This window comes from Cyprinodon variegatus, unplaced genomic scaffold, assembly GCF_000732505.1.
Source record: "Cyprinodon variegatus isolate N-32 unplaced genomic scaffold, C_variegatus-1.0 Scaffold94, whole genome shotgun sequence".
NCBI classification, from domain to species: Eukaryota; Metazoa; Chordata; class Actinopteri; order Cyprinodontiformes; family Cyprinodontidae; genus Cyprinodon; species Cyprinodon variegatus.
Genome location: NW_015150547.1, coordinates 986,459 through 1,008,187, shown reverse-complemented (window position 1 = coordinate 1,008,187; position 21,729 = coordinate 986,459). Strand labels below are relative to the sequence as shown.

General features: G+C 39.9%; 1 protein-coding gene across 2 annotated transcripts in view; it reads right to left on the bottom strand.

Moving 5' to 3' along the window:
- The window catches only part of LOC107084217 (transcription factor COE1-like), a 138,023-nt gene that overhangs the window by 99,280 nt on the left and 17,014 nt on the right, over window positions 1-21,729 (bottom strand). For both annotated transcript variants that reach the window (XM_015373943.1, XM_015373944.1), the window contains exons 5-6: window positions 21,471-21,544; window positions 15,396-15,464 (exon numbers count right to left, since the gene is read on the bottom strand). In XM_015373943.1, the coding sequence (XP_015229429.1) occupies window positions 15,396-15,464; window positions 21,471-21,544 (143 nt within the window). The remainder of the gene's footprint in view (window positions 1-15,395; window positions 15,465-21,470; window positions 21,545-21,729) is intronic.

Here is a 21,729-nt window from a genome sequence, read left to right as displayed (position 1 = left end):
TATTTTCGCCCCTTCCCAAAATTACTTCTACGGAAGGTTTCCATATGGATATGCAGAGCAAATCCATCTGGCGGAGTCAGGTTAGGAGCATTAGGGGCCTGTTTCCTGGGCTTCACCCCATCAGTTGTTGTTGAGCTGCTACTACTGCCTCCAGCTCCTGAAGCACTCGCTTCTCCTGGCTCAGGGGAGGTAGAGGACGACGATGACGATGCTGTGAGGGTGGTAGCCCCCTGGGTTGAAGAGGCTGATGTGGTTAAAGCAGCAGTGGCTCCATCGGCAGGTTTAGCAGCGACAGACGATGCTGGAGAATATGTGGAAGCCGGAGGGGGCCGGGAGGAGCCGGCTGGGGATGTTTCAGCATTTGGCATGGAAGCATCTAGGGTGCTGTCCTCATTTTCACCTACAGATGGCTGTGCTTCCCTTCTAGATGCTAAAGATTGCCTGGGAACAGTCTCAGAGGAGCCTCCATTTGCGCAGAGCTTTTGTTTCTATCGGCACGGTGGGCATCAGCCCCTCCAGGCTAATAGCGGTATTGCTGGATGCAGCCAAGACCCCATCAGAATGATGGCGCAACAGTTACATATCTCCTTATTTGAAGAGAGATCGAGTCGGAGATTTTCCATTTTTCTAACGAGCGACGTTGGAGAGCAGGGTTGATGGAAGCGGTGGTCTGTGGGGATTTCTTGCGTATCTCTTACTCCATCTGTTATTTTCCACTGTCGTCCTGTTTACATCCGTCCGTAGCACTCCGCAAAATTGTCAGTATTTAAAATACATCTGCTGGAGCTGTGACTGTAGCTCCAGCAGGCATTGGTGATCATAGATGCAGGTTTGTTTTCTAGTTTGTATTATTTTAAGTGCATATTTTGTGAAATTGTTAAGAGGAGCTGTTCTTGGCCGCTGCCTTGGAGCGCCGCCATGGAAACTTAACATGGTATTTCTGCACTTATTGGACATCAGATTTTTTTTTTCTTCTTTGGAACTATATCATAATAACCATTTTTATATAGTCTCTGTCTTATTGTTCATTAATACTTAAAGAAATTGTCCTGTGTTGTTTTTATGACCTTCTGGAAGAAGTGCTGATTTGCTCCTGGAATCATTTTGGTATAGGCAGACCAATTCCAATGTGCAATTTTGTGAATACCCTTTCCGCTTTGTTGGTGAATAATCAAGAAGTGCAATTCTATATTTGTTTCCCCACAATAAATTATATATACATCTGAAAAGAGCATTCTGTATTAACGTTACATTCGTCTGATATGACGGTCTCAAATCTTTAGGTCCGACAAAAAAGCAAAGTCAGCAAAAACCTAGAGGGATTTAAATACTATTTCAAAGCAAAACATAAGTGACTTATGAGGACCTTTGAATTGTCCCTCGTTTTTCGTGTTGTTTGTTGTTGTTTGGGCGTGTGCTACGTGTTGCTGTGGCGACGCAGACAGCGTGCAGATCAGGCCGCTGAGTCTGGGAGGGGTGATGCATTTGTGTGTGTTCGGAGGTCCATAACAATACCCCTCTCTGTAGGACGCTGGTGCTCTCTTCCTGGTGCGCTCCACACAGGAAACCCTGCCACGGCACTAATACACACACACGCAGATATTTTTACCTGTATAGGTTACAATGACTTCATCAGCTCGCCCTATGAAGCCCTAACAAAAGGAAAACAAGACCCTGATGCAGACTAGTGCCCCCCCCCAAAAACACACACACACCTCTGAACAGCACGGAAGAGTGTAGCAGTTGCATATTCAGTCCGATGGATCAGACAAGGTTAGCATTTTTATCCCGACATGGCTATTAATAATGAAATGATGCATGGCTGGCACATTTTTACTCCGCTCCCCTCCCCTCGCCGCTCCATCGCTCTCCTCTAAGCAACAAATTCCTCTTTACAGTTGCACAAACTTTCATGCAGTAAATAAACACCATCTCACTCGGCCTCCCAAAACACCTCATTCACCAGTTCACTTTGCGGTAAGGGGAAAATTCCCCTCATGCTCTCATTCGGGTGTCTGTTAACGTGAGTGTTTGAGCGGAGTGTTTCCAGGTAGACCAAATCTATTTACCTATTAATGACAGCGCTTAAGATATTCACACACACCTTCAGCAACCACCTATCATGAATGAGCCACTGTAGTAATGCAGTGTAAGTGAGTGTGTGGAAGAGGGAGGGTGTAATTGCTGTTGAGTAAAGAGAGTATTGTAGCAGCGGTATCTATGTTGGCTCCAGGGGGCCTTTGACTGCAGACCTAATGCTCACTAGGAGGTAATCTACGCTTCAGACAGTGCACACATAGTTTTGTTTTTTTTTTTCTGGTCATGAAAGTCGATCAAATAACAGCTTATGTTTTCAATTTGTATTTGTTTTTGCTGTAGCTTTGCTGATTAACAATTCAGATTGATAAATTCACAAATTTCTAAAAGAAAATATGTATCTTTTTATGTTGTGCATAACTTTCTGTTGGTTTATTACATAAGATCCATAAAAATTAAAAGAAATATGTTGCAAGGAAGTTGAACTGTATGAAAACTACATCACAAAAAAGTGAAACTTTCAATAAAGTTTTTACTTCAGGTTTGACAATATGTCAGTCAAATTCAAAACTTTTTCCTTAGTCCGTTAGTTATTTATTTTCTAACTTCAGCAGTATGATATTTCTTAACAGTAAGCCAGAAACATTGGATGATAAGCTTCAATACTGGGTCTTATTTCAATGATGGCAGCTTTGGCTTTGTATTTAGCAGAGAAGTTGCCATTGCAGTAAAATAAATCATCTCACCTAAAAAAAAGTCTAAGAGTGCTAACCACTGGCCCTGCCCTTTTGTCAGAAAGACACACTAAATGTTTTAGAAAATCTACAAACACACTATCATAGTATGGTTCATGCATGCATCTTTATGAAGAGATCTGCAAAATAATTTTAGAAGAGATCACTGTCAGGTTTGATGGAAGCTTTGAAGACGCAAACGCAAAGAAGAAGATGATTTAAGGAAGACTAACAGACAAAAAATCTGGAAAAAATACAAAAATACTGAAAACCAAACAAAATCCCAAAAATTTCACTGAAAATACTCAAGAGAAACAAGAGACAAGGAAGCTTTGAAACAACAAGAAACCAGCCCTGAGTGAAGCTTTGCCGCTCTTAAAAGCCCAGCAGTCTAATGAGACTGATGAGCTCCACCTGTGTAGACTACCAGGTTCTCCACAAAGATCCTCTCTGGGGAGATGCATAACTCCCACTCATACACAGGAATCCTGACAATCATGTCATGCTATATTGGCTTTTTGACTGAGCCTTGTTATCTAAAGCAGGCATCCCCAACTTCGGTCCTGGAGGCCCGCTGTCCTGCAGGTTTTAGAGGTTTCCCTGCTTTAGCACAGCTGATTATAATGAATGCAGTAGAACAAAAGCCTGTTAATCAGCTTTCAATTAAAATCAGCTGTGCTGGAGCAAGGAAACCTCTAAAACCTGCAGGACAGCGGGCCTCGAGTACCGAGGTTGGGGATGCCTGATTTAAAGAAGTGTGAACATAAGTTAACTGACTCAACTGTAAGAAGCCTGAAGTTACTGAGAACATGTGAACGGGGTAAAGACAAAAAGGTTTTGAATTTTCAAAGCATAATCTGATGTTCTCATACTGACCAATGTCAGGTTATTTACCGGCATTTACTTAGTCACACAAAAAAATGTAAGCATTTACAAATACCAGTAGTTTAATAGTCAGCATGAACTTTAATGGTTTACTTAAGGGCACATTGAAGTGTGACAAAGGAGAAAGCTGGAATCAAATCTACAATTGTTCGATTGTAAGAGGAGGTTCCTAATAAGACGCAGTCCAATGAAAGAACGGAAATAAAACAAAGTGATTTGAAATAAACTAAATCAAACTACCAATTGATGAAAAGAGGTGCAGACCTCCTATATGCCCACATGCTTAAACGTTTAGCATTAGATTAGCTGACTTGGCTTGATCTCATCACAATTCTATACTGGAAATAGCTTCACTTTTGATAAAGTATTATCCTATTTTTGTTGATGAAGTGTATTAGATTTTCTTTTACCCCACTAATCACCTTCCAAATTTTAAAACCCATCTCCCTGAGTTTAGGGACCATTTTAGATATGGTCTGTAAGAGTGGTGGACATGAAAGGAAGTAGTAAATTAAAATTTTTAAATAATATATTACCGAGGTGAGTTTTAAGACACCTATAATACATGAAAATACCAATTATACTCAAAAAGCTCTTTGTGAGACTGATATTCCACTTTCAGAGTTTGTTGTCCAAATTGTGGTTAAGTTTGAGAAGATCATGTCCAGATGGTTACATCAGTCTTTAAAGCAGCTGTCGTTTGTGAATCTTTGCAAATTTTCCAACAGAGACATAGAAATATAGAGAAAGGTTAAAGGGTATAACACGCTTCCTATGAATGAGGAGTTGGTTTTGTTTTGATAAAGATTGCACAAGGACATCGGCCATTTCTGTCACATTTGGTGGAGGTTTTTGAGGACCCAAATGCAGAGATGAGTTTACAGATTTAATGGAAATCCCACAAGCAACTGGAGCAAAGTCCAAAAACACAAAATACTGAACACCAAAAAAATTAAAAATCGAGGAAACATCCGGAAAACACAAATGAGGAGCAAAGAAACAACGAAGCAACAAATCAACAAGAAACCAGCAATGAGGAACGGCAGAGGTGGGGTATATATGGGGAACAGAACAAAGAATGGGCTAATGAGCGGATGTGGAGCAGGTGTGGATAGAACCAACTAGAAGGGAGCCAAAGGGAAAGAAAACAGGCACAAGGGGTCAACAGACAGTAACTCAAAAAATACAAAACTGCTTAAATATAACATAGAATAACATTGATCAAAGTGGAACTGAAAACTTAAAAAACAACTCAAACAGAAGTACACAGGGGAATAAACCATATGTTACAGATTTGGTTTTATCAGCAGATGCAGCTTAAATCATATCAATTATTTTAATCATGCTAAAGAAGTATCACTGAACCACTGTACACTTCTTGTTCAAATGAAGCTGTAGAAATGAGCTGTTGGCTGAAAGAAGCTATTTTTGCACAAGCAAAGGTAAAGAAACCCAACAACCACTTGACATTGATGCAACAAAAATGCATTCTCTAAGCTTTTTAAATGCTTTTATGATTTTAAGCCAACACATTTTGTGCTGTGGGTTGGGCAGCAAGTGTAATGAACAATACGTTGTTGTCAAAAAGCTGAATGTTTGTTGGTAGAACTAAGTGCACAGAGCTAATATGTCCATTATACAATGGTTTCCAGGGGGACTCCAATATGTCACTTCAATCCCATTTGTTTTTAAGGAACTAAATGGTTATGGCTGTCTGAATTTTGCATCACTTAACTCTTAAATTCTCATGTGAAACAAATTTAAGCCAAACAAATACCCGCCTGGTAGTGACATTCAGCCTTCATACAAGGCTGCACAGCAGCAGACGCGTCATTGCCATCACCTCTGAAGAGCGGGGTTTAACCCTTCCTCATACAGAGTGGTGAATGCGTTTGTTTTCACCCATACCTACAGTATAGACCAGGGGTGGCAAACTGGTTCCAGAAAGAGCCGTGTGGCTGCAGGTTTTCTTTCCAACCAAGCAATGGCACACCAGACTCCATTCATCTCATCANACCGAGGTTGGGGATGCCTGATTTAAAGAAGTGTGAACATAAGTTAACTGACTCAACTGTAAGAAGCCTGAAGTTACTGAGAACATGTGAACGGGGTAAAGACAAAAAGGTTTTGAATTTTCAAAGCATAATCTGATGTTCTCATACTGACCAATGTCAGGTTATTTACCGGCATTTACTTAGTCACACAAAAAAATGTAAGCATTTACAAATACCAGTAGTTTAATAGTCAGCATGAACTTTAATGGTTTACTTAAGGGCACATTGAAGTGTGACAAAGGAGAAAGCTGGAATCAAATCTACAATTGTTCGATTGTAAGAGGAGGTTCCTAATAAGACGCAGTCCAATGAAAGAACTGAAATAAAACAAAGTGATTTGAAATAAACTAAATCAAACTACCAATTGATGAAAAGAGGTGCAGACCTCCTATATGCCCATGTGCTTAAACGTTTAGCATTAGATTAGCTGACTTGGCTTGATCTCATCACAATTCTATACTGGAAATAGCTTCACTTTTGATAAAGTATTATCCTATTTTTGTTGATGAAGTGTATTAGATTTTCTTTTACCCCACTAATCACCTTCCAAATTTTAAAACCCATCTCCCTGAGTTTAGGGACCATTTTAGATATGGTCTGTAAGAGTGGTGGACATGAAAGGAAGTAGTAAATTAAAATTTTTAAATAATATATTACCGAGGTGAGTTTTAAGACACCTATAATACATGAAAATACCAATTATACTCAAAAAGCTCTTTGTGAGACTGATATTCCACTTTCAGAGTTTGTTGTCCAAATTGTGGTTAAGTTTGAGAAGATCATGTCCAGATGGTTACATCAGTCTTTAAAGCAGCTGTCGTTTGTGAATCTTTGCAAATTTTCCAACAGAGAAAGAGAAATATAGAGAAACGTTAAAGGATATAACACCCTTCCAATGAATGAGGAGTTGGTTGATAAAGATTGCACAAGGACATCGGCCATTTCTGTCACGTTTGGTGGAGGTTTTTGAGAACCCAAATGCAGAGATGAGGAGGCAGAGATGAGTTTGCAGATTTAATGGAAATCCCACAGGCAACGGAAGCAAAGTTCAAAAACACAAAATACTGAAAACCAAAAACATCCAGGAAACATCAGGAAAACACAAATGGGGAGCAAAGAAACAATAAGCAACAAATCAACAAGAAACCAGCAATGAGGAACAGCAGAGGTGGGGTATATATAGGGAAGAGAACAAAGAATGGGCTAATGAGCGGATGTGGAGCAGGTGTGGATAGAACAAACTAGAAGGGAGCCAAGGGGAAAGAAAACAGGCACAAGGGGGCAACAGACAGTAACTCAAGAAATACAAAACTGCTTAAATATAAGACAGAATAACATAAATCAAAGTGGAACTGAAAACTTAAAAAGCAACTCAAACAGAAGTACACAGAGGAATAAACCATATGTTTCAGATTTGGTTTTATCAGCAGATGCAGCTTAAATCATATCAATTATTTTAATCATGCTAAAGAAGTATCACTGAACCACTGTACATTTCTTGTTCAAATGAAGCTGTAGAAATGAGCTGTTGGATGAAAGAAGTTATTTTTGCACAAGCAAAGGTAAAGAAACCCAACAACCACTTGACATTGATGCAACAAAAATGCATTCTCTAAGCTTTTTAAATGCTTTTATGATTTTAAGCCAACACATTTTGTGCTGTGGGTTGGGCAGCAAGTGTAATGAACAGTACGTTGTTGTCAAAAAGAATGTTTGTTGGCAGAACTAAGTGCACAGAGCTAATATGTTCATTATACAATGGTTTCCAGGGGGACTCCAATATGTCACTTCAATCCCATTTGTTTTTAAGGAACTAAATGGTTATGGCTGTCTGAATTTTGCATCACTTAACTCTTAAATTCTCATGTGAAACAAATTTAAGCCAAACAAATACCCGCCTGGTAGTGACATTCAGCCTTCATACAAGGCTGCACAGCAGCAGACGCGTCATTGCCATCACCTCTGAAGAGCGGGGTTCAACCCCTCCTCATACAGAGTGGTGAATGCGTTTGTTTTCACCCATACCTATAGACAATGTATGTTTACAGTATGTGTAAAAATGGGTATTGATTGTTCAGCAGCTGGACAAGATTTCCTGCATAAACATGAAACAATCCTCCGCTTTGAGCAATTCATGGGGAAAGCGTACTATTTAAGGCAATTGTGGCCTTTATCAACATGTAGTCCTCTAAAATAATGGCAGCATCATATCAGCTTTGGCAGAGACAGATGGGGAAACAGTGAGGCAGTCAGTTAGTGTTTAGTAGCTATTAGGGTAACATGATCCCTGACTTAGGATGTGTGTGTGTTTTGGGGGGTGTGTCTTAGCCTACAGGAGCAGGAAAGGGAGGAAAGAGAGGATGAGAGGGGTGAAAGAGGGGAAACAAGGAGAACAGAAAAAGGAAAAGGCTATGTCAATGGGAGAGGCAGCAGGGCAAACATTATACATCTTCAGAAATGTTTGCATCAGTCTTCCTGTCTCATTGTTGAAACCTATGCAATATGTAGAGACTTGCAACTCTCAGCTCAATATTTTAACATTTTTGAAACCAATAACTGCTAAGAGAAAACCTTTTAATCACTGAATATCAACAGGCTACAACTTTGGCCCCCGGGACATTTGTTGAAAGAAAAAAGTTAGAAAATAAAATGTAAATCTTTTACCTTAAAGTGGCGGATTATCGCGAATTTTTGAAAAGACCCACCCTCTCCACTTTAAAAGAAAAATACACATGCGCAACCTTGTACCCGCTCCCCGGAGGGAACGTCTAATAAACGCGTGCGAGAGCATGCATGAGCCCATTTCTCCTTGCGCACGCTCTGTTTAAAAGATGCTGTTTACAGGTGTTGATGCAAGCTTACTTTCCAAAAGAAGATTGGCAATTTTTCCTAATTTTCACCACCGGTAAGTAAAAAATGGGGACAAGCACATAACACAAGAATGATTGACAAGAAGGAGGACCACATATTTTGATGATCCACCCGGAAAAAGAATATCCTCAGTTATACCTTTAAGATGAAAAATAAACAGTATATTTATACCGAATTTAAAATAAATTGCATAAAAGAAACACATACATACACAAAAATAAACAGTTTGAAAGCGGTTACCTATCTCTGACCCTCAGTCTGCTCTGTAAATATGTGTTCATTAAAACATGGCAGTTAGACTAAATCAGCCAGTGAGCTGAACGTTGAGTCTCTAACTACTAAGACGGGTCCCCATAAAGCAGCTAAATGAGAGAAATGAATAAAACATCCGTCTATCTCTCTTCTTCTCCATCTCACATTGTCACACACTCACACATAAACACACAAAAACAGGGACCGAGATGAGCACCGCCATTAATACCCCAACTATTCATGATTCCCTACGGGCCAAATCTTTAAGCAAACACTGACCTTTCACACAGGATGTGGTCCTGAAACATTAGAAAGTAAGTAAGGCAGGAAGTATGTGGGTATAATCTGCCACAAGAAACTTGAATCCAAAGGTTTTTTTTATGTTGGATGCAAATGGGATTTCTTCCAAATTAACCATAAAAAGGTTTCATTGAAAAGCATTGTGAAGAAAACTGTTTTATAACCAAATACTATTTTTAACTCCACAAAAACAATCCTCCCTTCGTGTTGGCTGTTTCTCTTCGTCTTACAGGTATAGTGGAGGATATTCTTTTTCCTGGTGGATCATTAAAATAAGTGGTCCTTGTAATTGTCAATCATTCTGGGGATATGTTTAAGTAAGACCGTCCTATATGCTCATCCCCATATTCACTTACCGGTGGTGAGTCTAAAATAATGGAAAAACTGCAAACCTTCTTGTAGAAAGTAAGCTTGTATGAGCGATACAAACAGCAACTTTTAAACAGAGCGTGCACGAGGAGAAACGCCCTCGCACGCGTTTAATAGGCGTTCCCTCTCAGGAGTGGGTACAGGGTTGTGCATGTGCATTTTTTCTTAAAAGTGAAGAGGGCGGGTCTTTTCTTTCTTTTTTTTTTTTTCAAGAATTCCGGAAAATCCTCCACTATAGCTTCAAGGATACAATCTGTTAGCTAACATTTCCAAAAAACCCTAAAAGGTATTTTCTTTCGAGGTATCTGAATCGCAGCTTTTATCATATTACTTTGTTAGCCCTTTTATTTTAAAATACATTTTATTTTTTTTACGTAAATACCTTTTCATATGCATTGGTATTACTTTAATGGATTGACATTTAGAGATGTTAAACGTTACTTATTTACTCTCTTTGAAATGGCATTAATCACTGAACTGTGGTCAATTTAGGACGATATAAGCTGTGATAGAAAAGAGGGCAATGCAGTAAAGGAGCAATGGGAGCAGGTCAAGAGAGGAAGAAAATTATCACATTTTCTATTTTTGATGTGTGTGCGTGGGGGGGGGGGACAGTAGAGCGAACAGTAGCGGTGACGTACCAGGCTGGCAGAGATATTTTAGTAACTGGGACAAACAGAAAAGAGGTGCTAAGGAGGACAAAGGAAAAGGAGATGAAGAGATCGTTTAGATGATCCCATTCGCTCCCTCTGTCTTCTCACCCCCAACACTTTTCCCACCCACCCTACCTCTAACCCTCCTCTTACAGTTGATTGACAGCACCCCCCGCCCCCACTACTCCCTGCTCTTTGATTGACAGGGCTCCCCAGACGGAGGCTCTTATCCCCTGAAACAAATCTTGATCTCCTCCTTCTCCTTTTCTTTCCCATGTCTGCTTCGACGACCCCCCCTTCTCTTCCCTTCCCTCCCTGTAAATGCTGCCTCATCGCCATCACCTCCTCGTTCTACCATTCCTCCATCCCTTCCTCTCTCCCATCGTCTCCACCTCAAGCTATGACCCCTCTTAACCCTGCAGATTATACACACTCACACAAACACCGATTCAAACACATGAGGGACCCCCTTAAAGCAGGCTTATAACAGGGTCCCTTTACAACATGAGATGACACCCCCTGACTCACATAACAGACACTCACTAACTGCCTTCCTCATGTCGTGACACTGATCATGTCCTAAACACACTGACTGCAAACCCCTCAAACTGCAAACACACACAGCCTGAGCTTATTAAACCAATTGGGGATGTCTAAACATGCAGTGAGCTGAGCAATGAGGTAGGTAACCCCCGAGGGCCACAGAGAGACTAAAACAGTCAGAGAGGGAGAAAGCAAAGAAGACTGAAGGAGAGCGATGCTGTGAATTAGTTGGAGGAAGGCCAGGAGCCGGGAAGGGAAAATGACATATGCAACAGAGGGAAACAGACGTGTGGAAGAAGAAAGGAACAAGAGCTGATGAGGATGCTGTCGGAGGAGACAGCAAAAGGCGCCAGAAAACAGCTGAAAGGAAGCCACACACACACACGCATGCATGCACGCTCGGAGTGGAGCGAGGAGTGAATGTGGCTCTTTAGGAGTCAAGCAGGCGTATGATAGGATATCGTTGCATGTCGTTAACCCTATATTAACCCTGAGATACTTTGAGACACTCGTTGCCCTGAAGCAGGGATAGGCTGGGCCACACACACTTAGACACACCCCCACAAACATTAGCATGGAGCGAGAGGGTACTTGTCACTCATTAAGCTCGCTGGCCTAAGCTACGGCTGACAGTCACTCATTTTTAGTGTGCAACCTGTGCATTCCTACGTTTTAAAGCTTGTTTAACATTTATAAACACAATATTTTTGATTCATTTCCTTTAAAGTGATTCTGAGCAACTTTAATTAGAAAATGAGCTGGAAAATTTTAATTTGTATCTCACTGCATTTGCATAAACTGGTTGTGTAGACTCACAGCATCCTTCACATTTACTGGCACCCTTTATAAAAGAGTGGTGTAATGCCTCTAACCCTTTACCCCACTCTTCAACCTTTGTTAAAGTTGGTCAAACACGGTTCTTTTTTCTCCCTAAATCCTTCAAAGAAGAGGGCTTTTAAAACAAGTTCCTAATATTTTTTTCCTCACATTTTTACATTTAACATCACTTTAAAAACACATGTTTCCATTTAAGGTTCTGTCAAACATGAAAAACATGCTTCAGGATGCAGATATGTTGCGGCTCCGCCCCCCATGGCTATTATCCTTGGTAAACTACGTTCACACTTTTCCAGCAAACTACGTCTTTTTCATACGTCGTCACAGTGTCACACTTTCCATGCATAAAACGGTTATAATAGTAGTCATTTTTATAACAGATAGCTTAATCAACTGCTCCAGCTCTGCCTGGTACAAATGCTCAGTAAACGCAATTAGGATCAAACTGATTCAGTCCTCGTTTGCTGCATTGATCATAAATATGCTAATAAATATAATCTGAGGTATCTCCTATGTTCTCAATCAGACAAACAGGCCGTTTTTTTAATGATTTAAAAATTAACTGTAGCAAGGCTACATTAAAGTCAGAATTCTGGCTTTTTTCTCAGAATTCTGACTTTTTTATTGTCAGAATTCAGTCAGAATTTTTAGATTAAAGTCAGAATTCTGAGAAAAAAGTCAGAATTCTGACTTTTTTCCCCATGTTCAACTGAAATAAAATGTAAAAATCAGATAACTTTTTTTTTTCAGTGGCCCTAATCCTCTTCCATAGAGCAGGGCTTTAAACCAGCAAAATATAAATTTCAGGATGGGGCCCTACCTCATATTCCAAATGATTGCTAAATATTCTCATTTTACTTGCAGAAAATCTTTTTCTTCTCACCCACTTACTTCTGAGTTCTGCACCCTTTCAAATTTGGTGTTTCTGTGAAATAACATCAAGTCTCTGAAAATGAAAAAACCAAACAAAAACAAAAAAACAGCTTTTTTTTTTTGCTTCTGATTTAAGGTCATTTCTTTTTTGCTGGTTGAAATATAAAATGAAAACCAAACTGCTTTTGATTTACTCGTTAATTTTGTTAATGACACAGAAAAACAAAAAACGTTTTTCTTAATTAATTTTAAGAAAAGCGTTTAATTTTTTGTATATTCTTAAAAAAGCAAAAATCACACTTGTATTTTTTTATCTGTTGCCAAAAAGAAAATCAGATAAGAAAAAGAAACACTGACTGTGTCAGAAGTTGGATCTCAAAAGTATGTTTTAAAGGGTGCTATAACTTTGTGTATTTTCATATAGTTTTTGGGAAAAAAATTAACTTTACTACATTGTAAATTTAAAAAAAAATGGAAAGAAAACACTTCTTTGTCTCTTTAAGCCTAAGAAAACATTATTCTGTTTTGATGCACATTTACGACCAGTGACTCGCTTAAAGATTTTTATTCTGCTCTTCCTTCCACATGTTTAGGTCAGAGAGCAGAGTTCCAGATGTTGCATCGTGATGCTGTGAGTGGGGGGTTTGACAGGAAGTATCCCACGGTATCCACAGTAACCTTGACATTCCTTCCTGACCAAGTTCCTTGACATCTCCCAGAATTCACTTCACTGCCTCTCTCTTCCAGCCGTGTTAAATGACGTACAGCCGCACACCAGCCATCCCAATAACATCATCGCTCCAGATGGTTCAGTTCCTCACACGTAATGGGCGCTGTATCTATTCTTTTATCAGATTGCGTCTAAAGTATCAGCTCTTCCAAACCCTCAACACACACACCCAATCTACACACTAACTTAACCATCCTCCAGGCAAATATATAATGGGATGTAAGCTGAGATGTCTAAGAAAGCCGACAAGAACAAAAAAGAAACAGGGCTGTGGTTTAAGTCTAGAACCTGCCCTGCACAAACACACAAACAAATGCAATATACACCTTGGTATGACAACCATCGCTCATTTAACCTTCTATCAGATTATAATGGAAAGTGGAGATGCTTAATATTAGCTTTACAATTAAATAAAAACTTAATTTTCTTTAAATTAGGGGATGATTTATTTTCTCTTATCTGACCTGGCAAATAACCTCATGTTCTACGGAGGTTAGAGTTCAACATAGAACATTACATTATTAGGTTTACATTACTGCAAACCTTTATCCTTTAGATAAAGGTTTACAGTAATCTTGAATTTTCTTTTTACCACTATGTATTTTTATGTTATATTGATGATTTGGAGAGGTCCAGAGTCCAGCCTAGTATCCCATACAACCTGTTATGGAAGCTAAAGAAGATGAGTAATAGCAAGAAGGGCTTTCATCCTCATCTGTGTCACCAGGTGACTTTAAACCCATTTAATAGCTGGATAAATACATAGAAGAAATCATTGCATAGATGTTTCAACATTTTTTTAATATGAATCAAAACATAAGTAATAATTTTTGGACCAAAGGAAGAGTGTTTAAAAGTTAGCTCATTGATTCAGTAAATACTACTATTGCACTGATACCAGTATTGGGCAGGGCCCCGATCCAGCCCTAAAACTGTGGTATCGCTATTGGTGACTACCAACAAATAGGGCACTGACACCATTTTGAGGCAAAAAGTTTATTCAACTATTGTCACCCATTCCAGGTAGGCAATAAAAAGTTCTAATAGATTCACTTTGTATTAGTTTTTTTTCACAAAGGTAGGCAGCAGCTTGACAAAGCCATGATGGCATTTATTTTACATCCAAGTAGTATGCAGTTCTTCATATATACACACACACATCAATTTCAAACAGATGGTATCGGTATGGTATCGGTATTGGCCAATACTGCCCAGCCAGGTATCAGGTATCGTTGTCAGGGCCAAAAAATGGCATCGGCGCAACACTTGTTAACACAGCTAGAAACCAAACATCATCTCAAAATCTGGGTTTGGTGATGGACTCAATGACATATAAGGGCAGAAACAAGGGTGGCCTTCAGTCACCAATAGAGCGTTTCCAGGAATGAACGACTAATGTCTCAGGAGGAAGTTGGAAAACAATTTCACGCATTCATTTTTAGTAAAATTGATGACTACGGTACTTAAGTATTTTCACAGGTTTGCCCAAAAAATCAATCAGACAGCTGCAGGTAATCCAGAATGCTGCTGCCCGCATCCTCACTAAAACCAAGAAAATGGAGCACATCACCCCAGTTCTAAAGTCCTTACATTGCATCCTTATAAAATTCATGTTTAATCTCATTTCTGCTTTTCTTTGTCCCCCGTCTTTGCTTGTAACCCATATTTATGGTTATATATTCCTTGATGCAGGAATGATAGGAAGAGGTTTGGACAAGTTAATTCATCCTCTCTGATAGACATTTGGATAAAAACATTTACATTTTGAATTAGGTAGCCAAAAAAAAAAAAAAAAAAAAGAAAGCAACATCAGCTTTAAGATTTTGGGGTTGACATTTGATTGTTTTCAAGATATCAGGCTACAACAGAGCCAGTAATGTGCATTTGCGTCCTCTCTGAACAGATCTCTACTTTACCTGAATCACACTCACAAATGTATTCTCGATTAAGAAAAAAATAGTTTATGGGGTTCTTTTTTTTTAAGTTACTGCTAAAACCAGAGCTCATCTTTCCTACTGTTAAATGCAAAGCTTGTTTTTTAAACTGTTTCACTCCGCCTCACATCAAAAGGCGCTGATTCAGTCTGAAGAACATCTATTTCAGTTTGAAACAGCCGATCGTCTGAAAACACAAACATGCAATCCCACGCTGCCATTCAAACAGGTCAGAGCAGTGTGCCAGAGTCTAGTCTGTGTGTGTGTGTGTGGGTGGGTGAGTTTGTGAGAGACAGAGAACGGGGCAAAGAGAAAGTCAGTACCTGTCGATGATAACAGGGTCTGAGGGCGTCTCATTACGATTTCCGCAGCTCTTCTTGTCACAGCACCGACTGAGAAAAGAGACACAAGTTAAAGAAGAAGACATGGGGCAAAGTGAGCTTGACGCACAGAACATTCACAGCATTATATAAAAGTTTCCTATTAGAAGTTTAAATTAGAGAGTCTCTGCACATAATGCACCCTGACAGCAGCGATAGAGAGGTTATTACCAAATTCACATTTGATCAAGTCAGCCTGAAAACAGACCAACAGAAGTTTAACCCAAAGATCGTTTTCTTCTGGAGATCATCGCTGGGAACAATGTTTAAAAATAGGCTTCCATGACACCGGCGGTGAGCGTACAGCGGCACCTCAAAGGAATATACATGATTTTAGAGGAGCCAGCCAGCTGAGAAGTGCAAGGAGTGGATTGCTTAGTACACCTTTATAAATGCCGGCATGTTAAAGTCATGTGAAGTCTACTTTTTTGAGAAGTTTTCCACAATACAATTTAATAAAGTTAAAAGTGTTCAAACTAATGAACATTTTTACATTTTTTTTAATTATAACAATGCTATGATGATGACGTTTGTACTGAAATGATGCACTTGTAGAGGAGAACGATTTATAACAGGAGCAGGAAACAGAGTGATTTGAAGCAAAGAGCCCAAACATGTAGATGAATTAAGCAGTTTATAATGTAGATGGATATTAGGGGGAGGTTAAAAAGTCTATGGTGAATAGTGTAATCCTCAGCCGTGATTATAGAATAAAGCTAGATATAACTCTAAAATAATAGTGGAGGCATGCTGTGGTGAGGCTTATCTTCAATAGGGGCTATGGAAATGGACTAATGTCTGGTCTGATTACTCGTTTCACACACCTGCTTAGCTCCGCCCAGTTTTCATTACCCACTCATCTGGTCCACCTGCATTAGTCACTATATAAGTCATCAGTGCCAGATTATTGCGAGCCTTTGGGGAGACTTATTCCAGCGTTCCTGTGTTCTGATCCTGACCTGTTCTGCCTCTTGACCTCTGAGCCTGCCTGTTGCCGTCTGATCTGCTTGCCTGACCTGTCTTCTGACTCCTGCCTGATCTCTGCCTACTTGTGTGCTGAACCTGGAACTGTGACCCGACTCCGTCCTGGAGTCCCCTTCGGCACCCAACTGGATCTCTGACCTGGCTCTGACAACCAACCATGTCACAGATTTTGGCTTTGACTTCGCCATCTGGATCCTGCCTACATTGGTCTGCTTGGTTCTGATCTCCTGCTTGTTCTCTGACCACCGATACATCAGCGTTTGGGATTCTCTGTACAGCCAGCCAGCTGGAACCATCTTCTATGTCTGGATTCGGACTGAACTATAAGACCAGGTTAGTGACTCGCACGTCTGTGATCATTCACTTCCAGAAAGACGTGTTATTAACTAGTCGTCTCCAACCACAGAGGTTCCTGCCTTGGGCGCCGCTTACTCCGATTCTGTTGTCAATAAACATTCTGAGAAGTCTAACTTAATACTGGATCCTTCAGTGCTGAGTCTGACACATAAAGGAACATAGATGGAGCTAAAAGCAGAGTAATCTTGGAGGAAAACCAGCCAGAGGCGGCAGAACCCTTGACATTGCAGCAAAGGTCCACCCTCTATCAAGGCAAGAGCACCTTAACCTCCTAAACAACATCCTCACGGCAATGGAGTTAGCATCGGGACCGCCTGATGACCCTAGCCTCCGCTAGTAACTATATATCTTCCCTCAATCTTTTGCATGACAGAATGTGTAGGCACAGCAAATGTCATGGAGTTATACAAAAATATTTTGTTCTGTTAACATGTACTCTGTGTGACATATGCTAATGTAAATGTTAATGTTAATGTGTTTCATGTTTTATGAAAGCTTAAGCTGTTAGCTATGTTGGTGGAACTTTTATTTTATGTAGTTCCTTTTCAGAAAGCTGTATTCCAAATTTGAACGGTATCATTTATGTGTTTGTGCATTGCGTAATGACGTCCATAAGGCTGAAGGCTGTCTGGATTTAGAACAACAACCTGGAGCTCCTTTCTTACCCTGGATAGAGTTCTTACTCTTCACATGGCAAAGGATGATGGGATAGGAGCTAGGAACAGAAGGTAGGAATTTCAAATGAAGGTATTCAGATTGAGCCAAGCTTTCCAGAGCTCTACTAACTAATTGGAGTCAGGTGTGTTGAAGCAGAGACACATCTAAATGCAGGACACCGGACCTTGAGGACTGAAGTTTGAGACCACTGTTTTAAACATTAGTCTAAACATCTGTGGACCCAGGGATTGCAAAAAGTTTAAACTAATCTCTGTTCCGATTTTTTTATTGCCTTAAACTGGATTGTCAATGTATGCTCATTTTGGCCATTTTGATAACTTTTCACAGGGTAATTTGTTTTGGTTGTTCTTTTACCCAACATCTTTTGAAACAAATCACTACCTTCTATTATGCACAATTCATCCATCAGGGGGTTTCTCATTTGTGAGAAAAAAATATATTTTTTTTATCTACTCTAAGGAAATGAAGTGATATGACTCTAATAAAGAACCTCTAACTGCAGGATGACTCTTATAATTGTTTTGGTTTGATCACAAATTTCTTGATCTTTGTATCCTAAGAGTTAACTCAAGAATAGATGCAAATTGTGGCCAACATGTTTTATAAATCAATTTGTTGAGTCCTGCACTGACAAACAAGTGAAGTGGAGGAAGGAGGACGCAAAAGCACATATAAGTGGAGGCCGGGAAAACAAAACAAAAAAAAACTGGCAAGATTACAAAGAGTGGCACATATGTATTACAAGGGTGTCAGAGATTTCCTTTGCCTGTATTAATTATGAATAAAGGTGGAAGTCAGAGGGAAGAGTATAAAAGCCATGGGGGGGATCGGCAATAAAGAGTGAAAGAGTAGGCGGGTGAGGCATAAAAAAGGAGGGGAGAACAGGAGTTTGGGTGGGAAGAGGAGTAAAGGGAGATGTCTCAGGTTTCCCACTGTCACAGATGGTAGAGGTGGGGAAAAAAAGGGACTGACATGTTACACCTTCCTCATTGTCTCCACTATCTGCTCCTCTGCCGCTCTTTCAGCTTTCCCCCGCCATTCGCTTTCCTCCGTGCTATGAACTGGGTCACTGCACGGAAACTTTTGAAGAATGGCGAAGCAATGAGGGTTGGAGAGGAAGAAAAGCAGAGAGTTAAGAGAATAGCAACATGGGGGAGAGGAGGAGAGCAAAGAGCAAGGGAGGAAGAAAGTACAGGGATGAACTGCTTTAGGATGGGGAGGATAACAATGACTTAGACTTAGACAATTTTATTTTGTCATTTTGTGTCGACAGGTGTAAACAAAAAGACATTTCTTGAGTCAAATAATGATGGAGGATAGAGTTATGATTCTCAGTTGGCTAAGGGAGGCAACTACACCTTTTAGTCCATTGCAATAAAAATTCATAATTAGCTTTTTTAAGAATATTTCCTGTCATGAATAATGACAGGAGATATCAAAAATGACAGAAGTACCAATCACTCATTCTATGGTAGTTTCATTTTAAAACTCCAAGCTACTTCTTGGTTAAACAGCAGAAGGCAAGCTACCATTTAGCATTGTCATTTAGAGGCTAATAACTAAACTAAAATACAAAATTTCAAACTAGTGATGTTATATTTTGTGATGTGGCTGAGAGCATGTGGCTAATAGCTTCACCATGACAATAAACCGAGCTGATTAATGCACGGCCTCAGGCTCTGTGCTGTGTGCACGTTCAGCATTGTGTGGAGCTCCTGCTGCAAAATCAGCAAAGGAGAAGTTGAGACAACAGCCGTCACGTTGACCTCAGCTGTTGCTAAAGACGGGAGCGTATGCAAAGTGATTGAGGTTTTAGTTTCTGCACTGCTTCTCCTGTAGAGATTGCTGTCCAGACAGCTAACCTCAAGGTTTGCACCATTTAAAGGTTCTCAAGCTCGTTTTGATTTTCACTCCTTGCTTTAGTATCCATGGAAGTATCCCTTAAGGCCTGCGGGTCATCAGATTGAATTAAAAATCAAAGAGGTTAGATTGAACCTTTTGTGATTTAATTGCAGCTTAAATGCCTGGAAAATACATGTTGAAATCTGTCAAAAGTCCCTAATGTCAGGACTCCTGTTTTTGTGTCTCTGTTTCTGTGTTTGTCTCCCTTCATCCACCAGGAGGCGCCTGGTTCTGGTCCGCCTCCTCACACACCTGCTGATGGTTTCCTCGTTAAACGGAGTGTTCTTAAGCTGCTGACTGCCACTACTTCTACGCCAGAGTGTTTGCTAGTTTAGGGTACTCTAGCCAAGCTGAGTTTTGCTGAGTCAAGCTGAGTTTTTGTCAACCTGAGTTTAACTTTGTTTTGTCTTTGCCTCTCTGCAGGAAGTCATCCTGCGAACTCGGACCTTCACTCCCTGGAAGGATCAACTGAGCTTCAAACTGAGCTGGGGTTCAAACAGGAGGTTTGGACCCACTTTCCCCATGAGATCGTTTAAGCTTCTCACTGAAAAAGGGATTATTCTCCACTATGACCCGTTTAAGTACCGCAGGAGTGGCAGTCAGTTACTCTGTTCACCTACTATCGACCGCATTCTGGGTAAACCCTGTTCCGCCCTCCACCAAATCAGACAAACACTGGAACCACGGCACACAGACAGGAGTCAAGGATTCAATAACTTCTCTGGAAACGTGAGTTGGCAACCAAAACCTCTTCTCCAAGTTCACAAGTCAAATTCCCCACTGGACCTGAACTAACCGCTGTGTGTTCCCCTCACCTTACAGTTCCGGTTGAGCAGTATTCAGAGCAACCCTTCCCCCTCTGGTAAACTTCTCCAATAAAACCCGTTAAACCTTTTCCCCTGGTCTCTCTGTTTCGGTTTACTGCATTTGGCTCTGAACTTTTTAACATCATGACACCTAACCTGTTTAATGTTTACTTTTGCTACCTAGGTTCTAGTAATTGGTGATGTCATCAATTAAAATACTTAACAATAACAGGATTAGTAGTTTTTTTGGTACACATTTATAAAACTTTGTATTTCATATAATCATTTTTATAATCAATAAACATTTTTTTTGTAAATAAAATAAAAAAAGATACTGGAGAATTCTTTTAAAAATCCTCCAGCTCTATAACCAAACCGAGTTTTAATGCAATTTTAAACATGCTTAACTACAATAACACATCTTCACATGTATTTTCGAAATCCTCGTGAATAACTTTAGAATTTCAAAGATGTCTTTCATTAGGCTTTGCAGCTCAGCAGGCTAAGGAATATTCAGCAATCTATAGAATAAAATATTAGGGTGCCTGATTTCCCGGCTAAAGCCCCTGGTTGCGCATATAGATGAACCCCAATTTATATTGTTATAGTTAAAAATTGCTCAGTGACAAGGTCAGGGAACAGGAACAACTTAATTCATGGGCTAAATTTGAATTTTTATAACTGCGGTGTGCAGGCCTGTGCGTGCATATGCATGCTTCTTTTGTGTCTTTATATATGCTTGTGATTGAGGCTGCACGTGTGTACGTGCGTGTAGGTGGGTGGGTGTGCATGTGTGTGAGTTCCTGCCTATATTTTATAGTCAAGTTGTGGAAGGGGGCCCATTTGTTAGCCATGAAGCAACAGAAGGGTTCAGATTGACTAATGAGTTTCTCTGTGTCCTAATTAACCAGGCGTCATAAAGGCACATACACACCAACAAAACACTTGTGTTTCAACACACACACACTTTCTTTTTGCATAGCATAGGATAGCAAAATGGCTCTATAAATAGAGCTCTTTCCTCTCAACCTACTTTTGCAGAAATTCATCTTAAACTATAATTAAAGCAACGACCATGAAAGCCCAAACTCTTGTTCTTTAACATAAATCTTTTGCATATCGGTGCATCTTGGGGAAGGAGCGGAGTTGGAGGTGTAATGAGGGTCGCAGAAGAATACAGGTAAAAAAAAAAGTGAGGAGTGGAAATTTTCTGTAGCTTAACAAACACGTTGCAGAGGTGTGGAGGAACAAAGAGAAACGGAGAAGGAAGCTGATGAGGTGAGTGTCTTACCTGCACATGATCTCATGCGTCAGCAGTACTCTGCACATCTCTGGGTTCTTATCCTGTCCTTCATAAACAATTGGCTAAAAAGAGAGACAGAGATAAAGAATAATGTTATATTTTGTGTAACATGCTTGAGGTTGGGTCTTCATCAGTTGTGAGCAGGGCCTTATGACAGTATTCACATGAAACTTTTCTTAATTCTTGTACAAGCATTAAAAATTTGTGGATAAAATTGAAGTCAAAACATTTAGTATAACACTTTTTT